Source organism: Salvelinus fontinalis, chromosome 24 (assembly GCF_029448725.1).
Source record: "Salvelinus fontinalis isolate EN_2023a chromosome 24, ASM2944872v1, whole genome shotgun sequence".
NCBI classification, from domain to species: Eukaryota; Metazoa; Chordata; class Actinopteri; order Salmoniformes; family Salmonidae; genus Salvelinus; species Salvelinus fontinalis.
In genome coordinates, this window is record NC_074688.1 from 28,336,998 (window position 1) to 28,350,910 (window position 13,913).

General features: G+C 42.9%; 1 protein-coding gene across 1 annotated transcript in view; it reads right to left on the reverse strand.

The window, feature by feature from the left end:
- The window catches only part of LOC129822228 (complement C4-like), a 37,629-nt gene that overhangs the window by 872 nt on the left and 22,844 nt on the right, over positions 1 to 13,913 (reverse strand). The window contains exons 26-39 of the mRNA XM_055880322.1: positions 13,639 to 13,743; positions 13,262 to 13,430; positions 9,773 to 9,987; positions 3,706 to 3,861; positions 3,558 to 3,617; positions 3,365 to 3,458; positions 3,060 to 3,240; positions 2,850 to 2,937; positions 1,651 to 1,725; positions 1,385 to 1,487; positions 1,106 to 1,195; positions 906 to 998; positions 733 to 816; positions 386 to 527 (exon numbers count right to left, since the gene is read on the reverse strand). Coding sequence (XP_055736297.1) covers positions 386 to 527; positions 733 to 816; positions 906 to 998; positions 1,106 to 1,195; positions 1,385 to 1,487; positions 1,651 to 1,725; positions 2,850 to 2,937; positions 3,060 to 3,240; positions 3,365 to 3,458; positions 3,558 to 3,617; positions 3,706 to 3,861; positions 9,773 to 9,987; positions 13,262 to 13,430; positions 13,639 to 13,743 — 1,655 coding nt within the window. The remainder of the gene's footprint in view (positions 1 to 385; positions 528 to 732; positions 817 to 905; positions 999 to 1,105; positions 1,196 to 1,384; positions 1,488 to 1,650; positions 1,726 to 2,849; positions 2,938 to 3,059; positions 3,241 to 3,364; positions 3,459 to 3,557; positions 3,618 to 3,705; positions 3,862 to 9,772; positions 9,988 to 13,261; positions 13,431 to 13,638; positions 13,744 to 13,913) is intronic.

Below are 13,913 nucleotides of genomic sequence, written 5' to 3' on the forward strand. Positions count from 1 at the left end.
ACGGCTCATAATAATGGCTGGAAAGAAACCATATGTTTGATACCAATCCATTAATTCTGCTCCAACCATTACCACGAGCACATCCTCCCAATGAAGGTGCCACCAACCTCCTGTGCACCCTATTCCATAAATAGTGCACTACTTTTGACCCTGGCCCCACTCTTTGAGAGTGTCTCAGGGGGAGTTGGGATATGCAAAAAACGAATGTCCAAACTTATTTCTTACACACTTGTACATGTGAAATATCAGAAATATAATAACACTCAACTAATTATTATTTTTACAACATGGTGCACTACTTTGACCAGAGCCCTATGAACTCTGGTTAAAAGTAGTGCACTATATAGGGAATAGGGTGCCATTTGGAACACATCCCATCACTTACTTCCCACTGTGGTCAGTGGTGTCAGAGATGGTCCCATCTCTCCCCATGATCAGGTAGTTACTGTCAGTCTTCATGTCAAACTCATCACAGGCTTTACGTTTGATCATGTCTCTCACTGCTCCAGTCTGCATCACGTCTTTACCTGGCATAGCAGAGAACCAGCACAACAATAATGTAAAGAAAATTATACTTCCAAGAGAATGTGTGCGTACCAAATGGCACTCTTTTCTCTATAAAGTGTACTACTTTTGACCAGGAACCTTCCAAAGTAGTGCACCATAGGAAATAGGGTGCCATTTGGGACGCACTTTGTAACATTGTGAAGACCTGTAGAGCAGAGCACTCACCTGTCTGTAGGATTTTGGTCAGTATTGTGGTATAATGTTTAAAAACTCCGTCATCGGATGAGTTGACAATCTTGACGACGTAAACTGTCAGAAGGACAACAAGATGGTGTTAATACCGACTACAGCACATTACTTTTTTTTTTTTTATATTTGGGTTAGAGTTATAAACTCACCATAATTCGCAACAGGAGAGAAACAAGCAAAGCTTCTGCGAGTCTCTTTCTCCATTTGTTTACTGTAAGTGACTTTCTTCTTTGGGCAGTCACCTGAGACAAAGCAAATAAAAATACATACACAATAGTTCACAATATAAATGATATATTGTGAACTAAATATATATTCTGTCCTGAAAATATGGATGGAGTGTACATACCCTCTGCACAGGAGCACACATTGTCCTGACAGAGCTTGGAGATCATGTTGCTTTTCTGCGGTGCGCTGTAGAACACAGTGCATGTCCTCTCTGTAGGGACATAGTTCAGCATTAGTCACTCAGACAATGGATGTGTCCCATATGGCATCCTATTCCCTTTATTGTGCACTACATTTGACCAGGGCCTAAAGCCTCACCAGGCTGTACCAGCCCCATGGAACTTCCAGATACCTTACAACCATAGACATAACATACCCTAAACTAAAGATGGTGGTATACCTGGGTTGTAGTAGTCATAGACCTCAGCAGCAGCAGGCTGCACCAGGCCCATGGGACTGATCTGTTTTGCCCGGAACTTTACACACTGTGGTTCCTCTGTGATCTGGATTACATAGCGACAATACAACGTCAGAGGCAAGAGAGGACAGCATTGGCGAGAACACGAGGTCTCAAGATATAACTTTTGTGATTCAATTTATATACGTTGTACAGTAGTCCTAGCTGATACTCATTGACGTCATGGCTTTGGATACAAGAGGTCTTACCTCAGCGAAGTAGAGGAACACTTTATTTGGGGCGATGTCATAATGGTCAATGTACTTCTCAGTACCCTTCGCATTCTAGAGGAGAGAAATAGAAAAAGATGTGAAATTCCATAGTCTGACTGACAACATGTCACTAGACAGGTTTATTAGACAAAAGTAACGTCGCCCCCGATATGTTTAATGGAAACAGCAGATATGAGAAATGTTCTAAAGATCGAAAACATATTTATCCTTTCGACAGGGGTGGATTTCTTTTGTCAAACGATGATGGAAACTGTTTTTAGAAGAAATTACATTTGCCAAATCATTTTGATGGTGCACGGGACACGTGATTTCACCGTGTAAATGTAAAGCTATTTATATACAAATACTCTTTCTTTGCAGGACAAGGATGGTCCTGACTTTCAACAATGCCTGAATTGCTTTTCCGATTGGCTGGCAAGTTTCACCATCCAATTATGTCAGATCTACAGGAGTGCAAGGTTCACCATGTCACGGACCGTGGCGATACGTTGGCACAGGAGAATTATTAGAATACGTCAAATATTTTTTCATTCTTGCATTCTATCCATACTGGCTTTCGCAGGCTACCTGACACATGAAACAGATAGGTGGGAGGGCATACAGGCTGTTGCCATATTTATTATTGTGCAATTTGCCTAAACGGGTAATGGAAACACTTCAACCACTACATTTAATTAGTTTAGCTGTGGCGTCATTAGGCCAAGCTGTTTTTATCGACACAATAAACGCACCCTAGCAGGCAATTGTCTGATATATTTTATTGTTCGTTAAGTTAATGGGAACAGTTAAGTTAATGGGAACAGTTAAGTTAATGGAAACAGCTAGTGTGAATGGCTAAAATGGGTTTTCTTCCCGGAACCAATTCTGCTATTTCAAAGGAGGGTCGCAATAACTGTGGTATATGGTTGTTTTTTCCTTTTGGATTCAATCCATAGTGTTGAAGATCCGCACTACAGCGCCACTGAAATGTAAAGGTCATTTTCGATTGAGCATGAATGCAGTCTCAGTGAAAACGGAAACATTGACTTTAAATTGAACTTGTGCTGTAGCGCGGATCTTCAGCACTACGGATTGAATCGAGCCCATAGATGAATGCACTGACTGTGGATAAAAGTGCCTGCTAAATAACAAAAAAAAAATTATGTAAATCAATGTCAAATGTAGGCCTACTGTACCTCCTCCAGATCCTGCATGTTAGGTTTGAGTCCACTGAGAAGGGAGATGTCCACGATGACCATGCCTGTAGAATTACCACTGTTCAGTCTGTAGGAGAGGAGAGGAGAGATAGAACCATGTCTCCACTCATCCCACCCCATGCATGCACACACACACACACGCATACAATATATACGCACAGACACACATGCACACATCACTGTACTCACCCCACACACACAGTGTAGACTAGGGAGTTCTCCCTCTCCTCCTCCTGTGGGGCATGTCTCTTCCTGCGTGTGCGCAGGTCAAACCATTCCACCCTGCTCATGGGCTCATCACTAGGGTTCCCGTCCCCTTCAGACTCATAGTTATAATAGTCGTCTAGCTCAGGACCATCGTCCACGTTCTCTGTAACATTGCACATTATTCACCGTTACACATTTATACTGACAATGAATAGTGTTTTATATTTTCAAGCAGAACTCCAGCAAATGTGTTTCGTGTTTATAGATGCATTCTGACTGAAACTTACTTCTGTACTTAACCTCTCCCTCCACCGAGACATTGAGACTGTAGAAATCACAGAACAAGTCCCTCCTCTCCAGAGTTCTGTAGGTCTGGACCACCTGATGACATATAACAAGCACTGTGGACACTTCCACAGATTCAGACAGCCTTACAATGTTAGAATCATCATCACTTACTTTTCAAATGAATTTACTTACTGATAAGGTCCCGTTTCCCTTCCCCATTGTGTTAATAGTGATCGGGCTTCCTGGGTTCACCTGACCAGACAAACCAGACAACAGAGATGTGAAACAGCATTTGAGAAAGGAAATCAGAGCACTGCTGGAATTCTAAACTCAATCGCACCTGGAAGGCTGATAGGGTCAGGGCATTATGTTTCGTAAGATGAAGTCCCTGCTTTCGGCCGTTTTGGTGACACATCTCAACATTAAGATCCAAGTCTTCAACATCATTTCCCAGGATGCTGTATTTGGCTAGAGCCTCAAGAGCTACAACTGTATCCTGTTGGAAAGAGGGAGAGAGAGAGAGGGGGAAAGAGGGAGAGAGAGATAGAAAAAGAGAGTAGAAGAGAAAGATGGGGAGACAGAGAAAGCGAAAGAGAGAGGCAGAAAGAGAGGCAGAAAAAGAGGGAAGAGAGAGAGAGCGAAAGAGCGAGCAAGCGAGGGAACGAGCGAGCAAGAGCGAAAGAGAGAGAATGAGCGTGAGAGAGAGAAAGAGGGAAAGAAAGAGAAAGAGTGAGAGCGTGAGGGAAAGAGAGAGAGAACGAGAGAGAGAGAGAGAGAACGAGAGAGAGAGGGAAAGAGAGCGAGAACAAGAGGGAAAGAGAGAGGCAGAAAGAGAGAGAGAGAGAGGCAGGAAGAGAGAAAAAAATGGGGAAAGAAAGAGTGATTTGCACATTGTTACAACACTGTACATAGCCAATAATATAACATTTGAGTGTAATGTTTACTGTTAATTTTTTATTGTTTATTTCCCTTTTGTTTCTTGTCAATTTCTCTTGTTTTGGCAAAGTAAACATATGTTTCCCATGCCAATAAGCCCTTTGAATTGAGAGAGATATAGAAAGCGAGAGAGAGAGAGAGAGAAAGCAAGAGAGAAAGCGAGAGAGACAACTTCAACAATATAAAAAGCAAGAACAGGAGAAGAACAGAGCACGAGAGGAGAGGATCAGACTGCTGGAGGAGAGGTTGAGAGGGATGGCGTGTGAGAGAACGGGGGTGGCCACCCCCGCAGAGAAGCCAGCAGAACAGCCCACCTCAGTTCCCGACAAAAGTATCGACACGACTGCAGAACAGTCCACAACAGATCCTGACCATAGCGTCGACATCACAGCAGAAAAGACAAATGAAGAACCCCAAGCCCAGGGGCTCTCACCCCCTCTGAGCCACCCTGATAGCCCTCCTGACAACCCCCCCACACCCACTGAGGACATACACAAGACACAGATTGTACTCCTTATGGACTCAAATGGGAAATATATGCAAGAAAAAAAAGACAGTATGTCTAAACTCTGGTGTCCAAACACCCAGCGTGCCCTAGACCTTCTGTCTGAAGACCAAATAGGTTCACCTAGCCACATAATAATACACACAGGCGCAAACGACCTGAGAACACAGCAGGAAAGGGTGGCCACAGCACTGAAGGGAGTGATTGAAAAACCTTTCATCTACTTTCCTCAATGCACAAGTGACTATCTCCACCTTGCTACCACGAAAAGACTTCCACCCTGCTACCATACAGCGGGTAAACGCAAGTATTTTCCGTGACTGTGCCACAAAACCAAATGTTTTCCTGGCCCACCACTCCACCCTGGACTTGAACAGCCTCTATGACCAGGTCCACCTCTACAAGGCAGCAGTGCCCACCTTCACCCGGACTCTAAAGGACATCGCTCTCAAACGTAGCCCCAACACTTCACACAGGAGCAACAGATCAATAGACACCCCGCCCAGACCAGCGAGACACTCCCCCCATGGACCTGCACATAGAGGACCCATGCCGAGAGGACCTACATCCAGACCACAACACCACCAGACACATACACACCCCCACCCCAACCAATCAACAACCCCCAAATGTCAACCATGCAATACACCCAATTTAGGCCCCCTCAGATCAGACCTATGCCCCTCCTGCCCACCCCATGTACCCCACCCCCGCAAAGAGGGCCTCAACATGGAAGTCACACATACGCCCAGGCCGTGAGCGTGCAAACAGGCCCAACCCTCACTCTTAAACTAGCCAATGGCATGTAACAGATGCTCAGCATCTCACACTTACTGGCCTGAGGCCAAACCACACGACCAACAACATTGGACACTTTATGGAACACAAAGCCTTCACTATCTCATCCTGGAATATCCCAGGCCTGGGGTCATCTGCCTTTGGCCTAAAGAGCAGGAACCTGGACTTCATCAAAGAAATCAGAAATACAGATGTTTCTTGTGGGATGACAATCTGGTATAGAGGAGATGTACCCACTGGTTGCCCTCTAGGTTACAGAGAGCTGGTAGTCCCATCCACCAAACTACCAGGTGTGAAACAGGGAAGGGACTCAGGGGGTATGCTAATTTGGTATAGAGCAGACCTAACTCACTCCATTAAATTAAATCAAAACAGGAACATTTTACATTGGGCTAGAAATTCAAAAGGAAATGATCTTAACAGAGAAAAATGTCCTCCTGTGTGCTACCCTCCACTAGAATCACCATACTTTAATGAAGACAACTTCTCCATCCTGGAGGAGGAAATCAATCATTTTTCAGGCCCATGGACATGTACTAGTCTGTGACGACCTAAATGCCAGAACGAGACAAGAACCTGACACCCTCAGCACACAGGGGGGCAAAACCTGCCTGGAGATGACAGCATTCCCTCCCCCATATGCCCCCCTAGGCACAACTATGACAACATAACCAACAAAAACGGGTCACAACTCCTGCAGCTCTGTCACACGCTGGGTATGTACATAGTCAATGGTAGGCTTCGAGGGGACTCCTATGGTAGGTGCACCTATAGCTCATCTCTTGGCAGCAGTACTGTAGACTACATTATCACTGACCTCTACCCAGAGTCTCTCAGAGCGTTCAGTCAGCCCACTGACACCCACAGCAAAATCACAATCTACATGAACAGAGCAATACTCAATCCTGAGGCATCAAAGCCAAAGGAACTGAATAGTATTAAGAAATGCTATAGATGGAAGGAAAGTAGTGTAGAAACCTACCAAAAAACAATTAGGCAACAACAAATTCAATCTATTTTAGACAACTTCCTGGATAAAACTGTAATAGTGAAGGTGTAAACTTGGCAGTAGACAATCTTAACAGTATATTTGACCTCAGCTTCCCTATCAAACCTAAAAATCTCAAATAGAAAACCAAAGAAAATGAACAACAATGACAAATGGTTTAATGAAGAATGCAAAAATCTAAGAAAAATTGAGAAACCTGTCCAACCAAAAACAAAGACTCGGAAAACCTGAGTCTACGCCTTCACTATGGTGAATCACTAAAACAATACAGACATACACTACGGGAAAATAAGGAACAGCACGTCAGAAATCAGCTCAATGTAATTGAAGAATCCATAGACTAACCACTTCTTGGAAAATACTAAACAAACAACACAAAGAATTATCTTCCCAAAGTGGAGATGTATGGGTAAACCACTTCTCCAATCTTTTAGGCTCTATAACAAAGAACAAACAGCAAAAACATATACATGATGATCAAATACAAATCTTATAATCAACTATTAAAGACTACAAGAACCCACTGGATTCTCCAATTACCTTGAATGAGCTACAGGACAAAATAAAAACCCTCCAACCCAAAAAGGCATGTGGTGTTGATGTTATCCTCAATGAAATGATCAAATATACAGACAACAAATTCCAATTGGCTATACTAAAACTCTTTAACATCGTCCTTAGCTCTGGCATCTTCCCCAATATTTGGAACCAAGGACTGATCACCCCAATCCACAAAAGTGGAGACAAATTTGTCCCCAATAACTACCGTGGAATATGCGTCAACAGTAACCTTGGGGAAATCCTCTACATTATCATTAACAGCAGACTCGTACATTTCCTCAGTGAAAAAAAATGTATTGAGCAAATGTCAAATTGTCTTTTTACCAAATTACTGTACGACAGACCACATATTCACCCTGCACACCTTAAATGACAAACAAACAAAAACAAAGGCAAAGTCTTCTCATGCTTTGTTGATTTCAAAAAAGCCTTTGACTCAATTTGGCATGAGGGTCTGCTATACAAATTGATGGAAAGTGGTGTTGCAGCTAAGCCCCACCCTCTTCAACATATATATCAACGAATTGGCGCAGGCACTAGAAAAGTCTGGAACACCCTACTAGAATCTGAAGTCAAATGTCTACTGTTTGCTGATGATCTGGTGCTTCTGTCACCAACCAAGGAGGTCCTACAGCAGCACCTATAGCTTCTGCATAGATTCTGCCAGACCTGGGCCCTGACAGTAAATCTCAGTAAGACCAAAATAATGATGTTACAAAAAAGGTCCAGTCGCCAGGACCACATATACAAATTCCATCTAGACACCGTTGCCCTAGAGCACACAAAAAACTATACATATCTTGGCCTTAACATCAGCGCCACAGGTAACTTCCACAAAGCTGTGAACGATCTGAGAGACAAGGCAAGAAGGGCATTCTATGCCATCAAAAGGAACACAAAATTCAACATACCAATTAGGACCTGGCTAAAGATAATTGAATCAGTTATAGAACCCATTGCCCTTTTTGGTTGTGAGGTCTGGGGTCCATTCACCAACCCAGAATTCACAAAATGTGAAAAATACCAAATTGAGACTCTGCATGCAGAATTTTGCAAAAAGATCCTCCGTGTACAACGTAAAACACCAAATAATGCATGCAGAGCAGAATTAGGCCGATACCCGCTAATTATCAAAATCCAGAAAAGAGCCATTAAATTCTACAACCACCTAAAAGGAAGCGATTCCCAAACCTTCCATAACAAAGCCATCACCTACAGAGAGATGGACCTGGAGAAGAACCCCCTAAGCAAGCTGGTCCTGGGGCTCTGTTCACAAACACAAACACAGAGCCCCAGGACAGCAACACAATTAGACCAAACCAAATCATGAGAAAACAAAAAGGTAATTACTTGACACATTGGAAAGAATAAACCAAAAAACAGAGCAAACTAGAACGCTATTTGGCCCTAAACAGAGAGTACACAGTGGCAGAAAACCTGACCACTGTGACTGACCCAAACTTAAGGAAAGCTTTGACTATGTACAGATTCAGTGAGCATAGCCTTGCTATTGAGAAAGGCCACCGTAGGCAGACCTGGCTCTCAAGAGTAGACAGTCTATGTGCACACTGCCCACAAAATGAGGTGGAAACTGAGCTGCACTTACTAACCTCCTGCCCAATGTATGACCATATTAGAAACACAGATTTCCCTCAGATTACACAGATCTACAAAGAATTAGAAAACCAATCCAATTTTGATGAACTCCCATATATACTGGGTGAAATACTACAGTGTGCTATCACAGCAGCAAGATTTGTGACCTGTTGCCACAAGAAAAGGTCAACCAGTGAAGAATAAACACGATTGTAAATACAACCCATATTTATGCTTATTTATTTTCCCTTTTGTACTTTTAACCATTTGTACATCATTACAACACTGTATATAAACACATAATATGACATTTCTGTGAGTGTAATGTTTACTGTTCATTTTTATTGTTTATTTAACATTTGCATATCATCTACCTCACTTGCTTCGGCAATGTTAACATATGTTTCCCATGCCAATAAAGCCCCTTGAATTGAAAGAGAGAGAGAAAGTGAGAGAGAGAAAGTGTGAAAGAGAGAGAGAGGGGGCAAAGAGAGAGCGAAAAAAAGAATAGTATAACTAGGGCCCGGAGTTTTTCCAGGTCACGTCGGGTGGTCAGTGATAACTCCAAGCTCCAGATCATAATGCTCTGATGGTCTACTGGTGGCTTGTCCTACGGTACCTACCCATCTGTCTACTGGTGGCTTGTCCTACAGTACCTACCCGTCTGTCTACTGGTGGCTTGTCCTACGGTACCTACCCGTCTGTCTACTGGTGGCTTGTCTTACGGTACCTACCCGTCTGTCTACTGGTGGCTTGTCCTACGGTACCTACCCGTCTGTCTACTGGTGGCTTGTCCTACGGTACCTACCCGTCTGTCTACTGGTGGCTTGTCCTACGGTACCTACCGTACCTACCCATCTGTCTACTGGTGGCTTGTCCTACGGTACCTACCCGTCTGTCTACTGGTGGCTTGTCCTACGGTACCTACCCGTCTGTCTACTGGTGGCTTGTCCTACGGTACATACCCGTCTGTCTACTGGTGGCTTGTCCTACGGTACTTACCTGTGTAGAGCGGAACCCTCCTCCATACTGCCTCTGCTCAGTGAGCCAGCGGGCAATGCGCGTCGCATACAGCAAGTCTTCCTCTGCCACCGTCTGGAGCAGGGCGTAGGCCGTGGTCTCCACGGAGATGGCCTCAGCCTGGGGAACCCGATTGGCCCTCTTCTCCCCACTCAGCCTTAGAGCATCACTGGCCTCCCAGTGACATGTAGCTGCCTCTACAGTGGAGAGATACAATCTTAGAAAAAAGGGTGCTATCTAGAACTTTAGAGAACTTTAGAACTTTATGTTCTTTTTTGGTTGCAAGTAGAACCTTTTTTGTTCCAGGTAGAACCTTGTTTGTTCCTGGTAGAACACTTTTGGGTAAGGTGGCAAAAAGAACCATCATTGGGACAGTGCACAGATGATTTCTATGAGCGCTGGTGTGCCATCCTGAACAAATGCTCTATTGATTTAATGACATTAATTGTTGACCCGTTGAAAAAGTATTTTATTGAAATGGATAACACGATTGAAGAGAAACGCACAGCTCTGCAAGGAGCTGGTCCCAGAACCCGCGACTGAGTGTCTTTAATTTATCAAGCAAGATATTGAGCACTCCCCATGTCTCCTTGCTTAATTAAAGGTTATATTTTGTGCTATATTTTGATGTTAAGGTAGACACGTTTAATTTTTATTTTATTTTTTAGAAACATCCGTTTAAGGGAATACTTTAGCTCCCCTAATCGTGATATTTCTACTGAACGTAGGTTGCTCACCTGCACATATTCCGACTCCTTTTAGAATTAAGAGTTATTATGTACCTCCATCCAATCGCAATCACTCTATTGAGACATATTGCAAACTATGAAATCATACCAGCAGTATGATCTCTATTATTGAATCTCTTGATCCTCTCCCTGATAATACTTTGTTAGTTACTTTTGATGTTGAGTCGTTATACACAAATATTCCACACAAGGGCGGTATTGAGGCTCTGGAACATTTTCTTCTGCAACGTGACCCCAATGAACTACTTTCCAGTGCATGCATTATAACATTGGCTGAAATAGTACTCACACACAACTACTTCATGTTTCTAAATTATTTCTTTATTCAGACGAAGGGTACTGCTATGGGATCCCCCATGGTTCCTAACCATGCTAATTTGTATGTGGGTTACATGAAGAAACAGTCCATTTTCAATCCTCTCAAAAATGTTTTCTTGCCTAACATCATTATTTGGAAACGGTATATTGATTATATTTTTGTTCAACGGAGGGGTGCTGCAAAACAGCTCCAGGCGTTCCATTCTTTTCTTAACTCCTGTTCTGAACATCTGAGATTTACTATACAATTTGACACATTTCAAATCAAATTTCCTTGATCTTCTAATCTTGTGTGAAGATAATGTTCTATACACTGATCTTTACAGGAAACCTATTGATCGTAACAGTTTATTGAGGGCTGATAGTTGTTACCCGCTTCCCTTGGAAAACAGTTTGCCCTACGCCCAATTCTGTCGATAAAAAATAATTTGAAAAAAAAACCAACAGATTTCGACAGAAATAATATGCAAAGAAAATTCAAGGAGAAGAGGTACAAAAATGGTCAGATTAATACTGCCATTGAGAAAATTCAAAACAAACCGAGACATGATCTTTTTCAAGGTCAGACTAACAAAAATAAGCATTCTTGCGTTCTAACTACCCGCTATTCAAAGTGCTCTGAACAAATTATGGGAATCGTCCACAAACATTGGCACATTCTAAAATCCGATGACAGTATCAGTAACGTTAATGTGTTTTCGGACTATCCTTTGGTCGTATTCTCTCGGGGCAGAAATCTCAGCGATCAATTGGTAAACTTTGATTTACCACCCCAAGATATCCCTGCACAACGTCTATTTGCGCCCCTACTTGATGGAAACTTCAAGTGTAATGGCTGTGCACAATGCAATGGCACTTATAAATGTAGATCCTTCAAACACCCCCAAACAGGGAAATCGATCCCAATCAAAGGTGTTATCACGTGCTCCTCTAAGGCAGTTATTTATCTTATAACTTGTCCTTGTGGGTGAAACAAAGACCGAATTAAAAGTACGAATCTCGGAGCATCGTAGCACCATTAGGTGCAAAAACTCGACTTACCCAGCTGCGGCCCACTTTTTGGAAGCAAACCACTTGATTTCGTCCCTACGTTATATTGGCATCGAACATGTAACCCTCCCTAGGAGAGGGGGTGACCTCGAGAGGCTGCCTGGATCTTTAATTTAAAGACCCTTGCTCCCTTCGGTCTCAACGTAGACTTTGATCTGACGCCATTATTGTGATTTTTCTTTTGTAAATGTTTGTAGGTTTATGTAGCCAAATTGTATCTATGATCGTATGCTCTCCATTCATGTTTTTGGTATGTTATTTTAATATATGAGAATTAACCAACGATATCAGGCCACGATAACAGACACGTGTGTGTCCTTTGACACTATATAAAACTAGTGACCCGCAGTGTTTGTCATTATTCCGTAATGAAGACAGCTTGTCTGTCGAAACGTTGGATATGAGGTTATTGGATATGAGGTTATGTGTGTGCGTTTCTTTCGCCTCTTTAACCCTTTTGGGTTCCATGTCGAACCTTTTCCAAGAGTGTACAGTAACTTTAAAGAGCGAGTAATTTCTCATTTTGAAAACGCATATGTGCCATCGCTATGAGTCAGAAACATGTATTCTAGTGTCAACATTGACTACAACGTATAAATAGGATAATTTGGTCAGTCATTTGAAACGGTCATTTGCGAGATGATAGGAAAAAAATGTTATGTCATGGAAAGCAGGGTACCGAAACCGTTTTCCTTGGGTTGGGTCAAACATGCCCACAGCTGGCCTAACCCAAGTAATCAATCAAATCGGAGTGCAGCTTCTCGCGACACGATCGTAATGCCCATGGTCAATTTCGTTTGACATTCGATATCCCTATGGGGTTAGTTAGAGACCATCAGCATATTACACAATGTACATGCAACAATATCTTAAAATGTCAATGGCTCAACACAAACAAGAGACACCCACATTAAACCACCACCCCAAGACACGGCCGCTGCATTTCCTAATGACCAAGACAGAAAACGAGGCCAAATCAGGAAGTTCAGCCCCCACTTTAACAGCGGCATACTTTTGCAGAGGAGACAATCAGTAATCTGTCGCCCTCTGCTGTTTAAATATTGTCATTGTGTATATCTGCCTACTTCACTCAATATTCATACAGCCAAGGAAATAAATGTCTACGCAGAATACCCTATGCAGACTTTTTCTCCAGCCACTACCTGTAATACTTTACAGGAGCTATTTATCAAAGCAGGTTTATGTCCAAAGGAATGAATTAAAACAGTATTTATGTAAACACACTTGTGGTAGATGAACCCTTCTGATATAGAGGACTACTGAAGTAATATGACGATTAGATAACCCATAGTCCCTCTTATCCAGACGACTAGTACAGTTACAAGGTACTGACCGTTGTCACAGTGTGCCAAAGCCCTGAGTTTGGTCTGAGCCGTGGAAGCAGCGTCTCCACCAGGGGACGTTAGAGAGAGGGCATAGGAGGTGATGGATACAGCGAAGGGCCTCTCAAGGGAGTCCAGCTTCGACCCCAGGTAGATCTTAGCCTGCTCCATTGCATACCTCTAACACAGGGGAATGGTGGATAGATTTAGCATTATAATTAGCAATATGCATTACTTAAACATTACCACAAGAGTCAAAAATGCATGAGCTTCATTCTGGTATATTCTGTTGCAAAACCTATTTGCCCATTTAGGATAATTCCACAACTTTTAGTCAGGTTAAGTCAGTGATGTTAAGGTTAAGTCCATGACTTGAATGATGTATTACCACTTCTGAGCCTTGTCCTTCAGGGTACAGTGGCACAGCGTGGTGCATGGCTATCAGAACGAACGCTGTCAGGGACACCTCTCCCTCAAACCCTCCCACTCCACCCTGATGGGAATGGAGAGAGAGCAGACAGGTAAAGACACAGTAATCTATTGTATGTTATGGTAGTGTACCTGCATGGTCCGGTCATGGAGAACATTTGGGTCCTACATAGAGGTTAGAGGGGCGGGCTTGCTACCGGAAACTTGCCAGTTCGAATCCCTGACGGGCTGAAA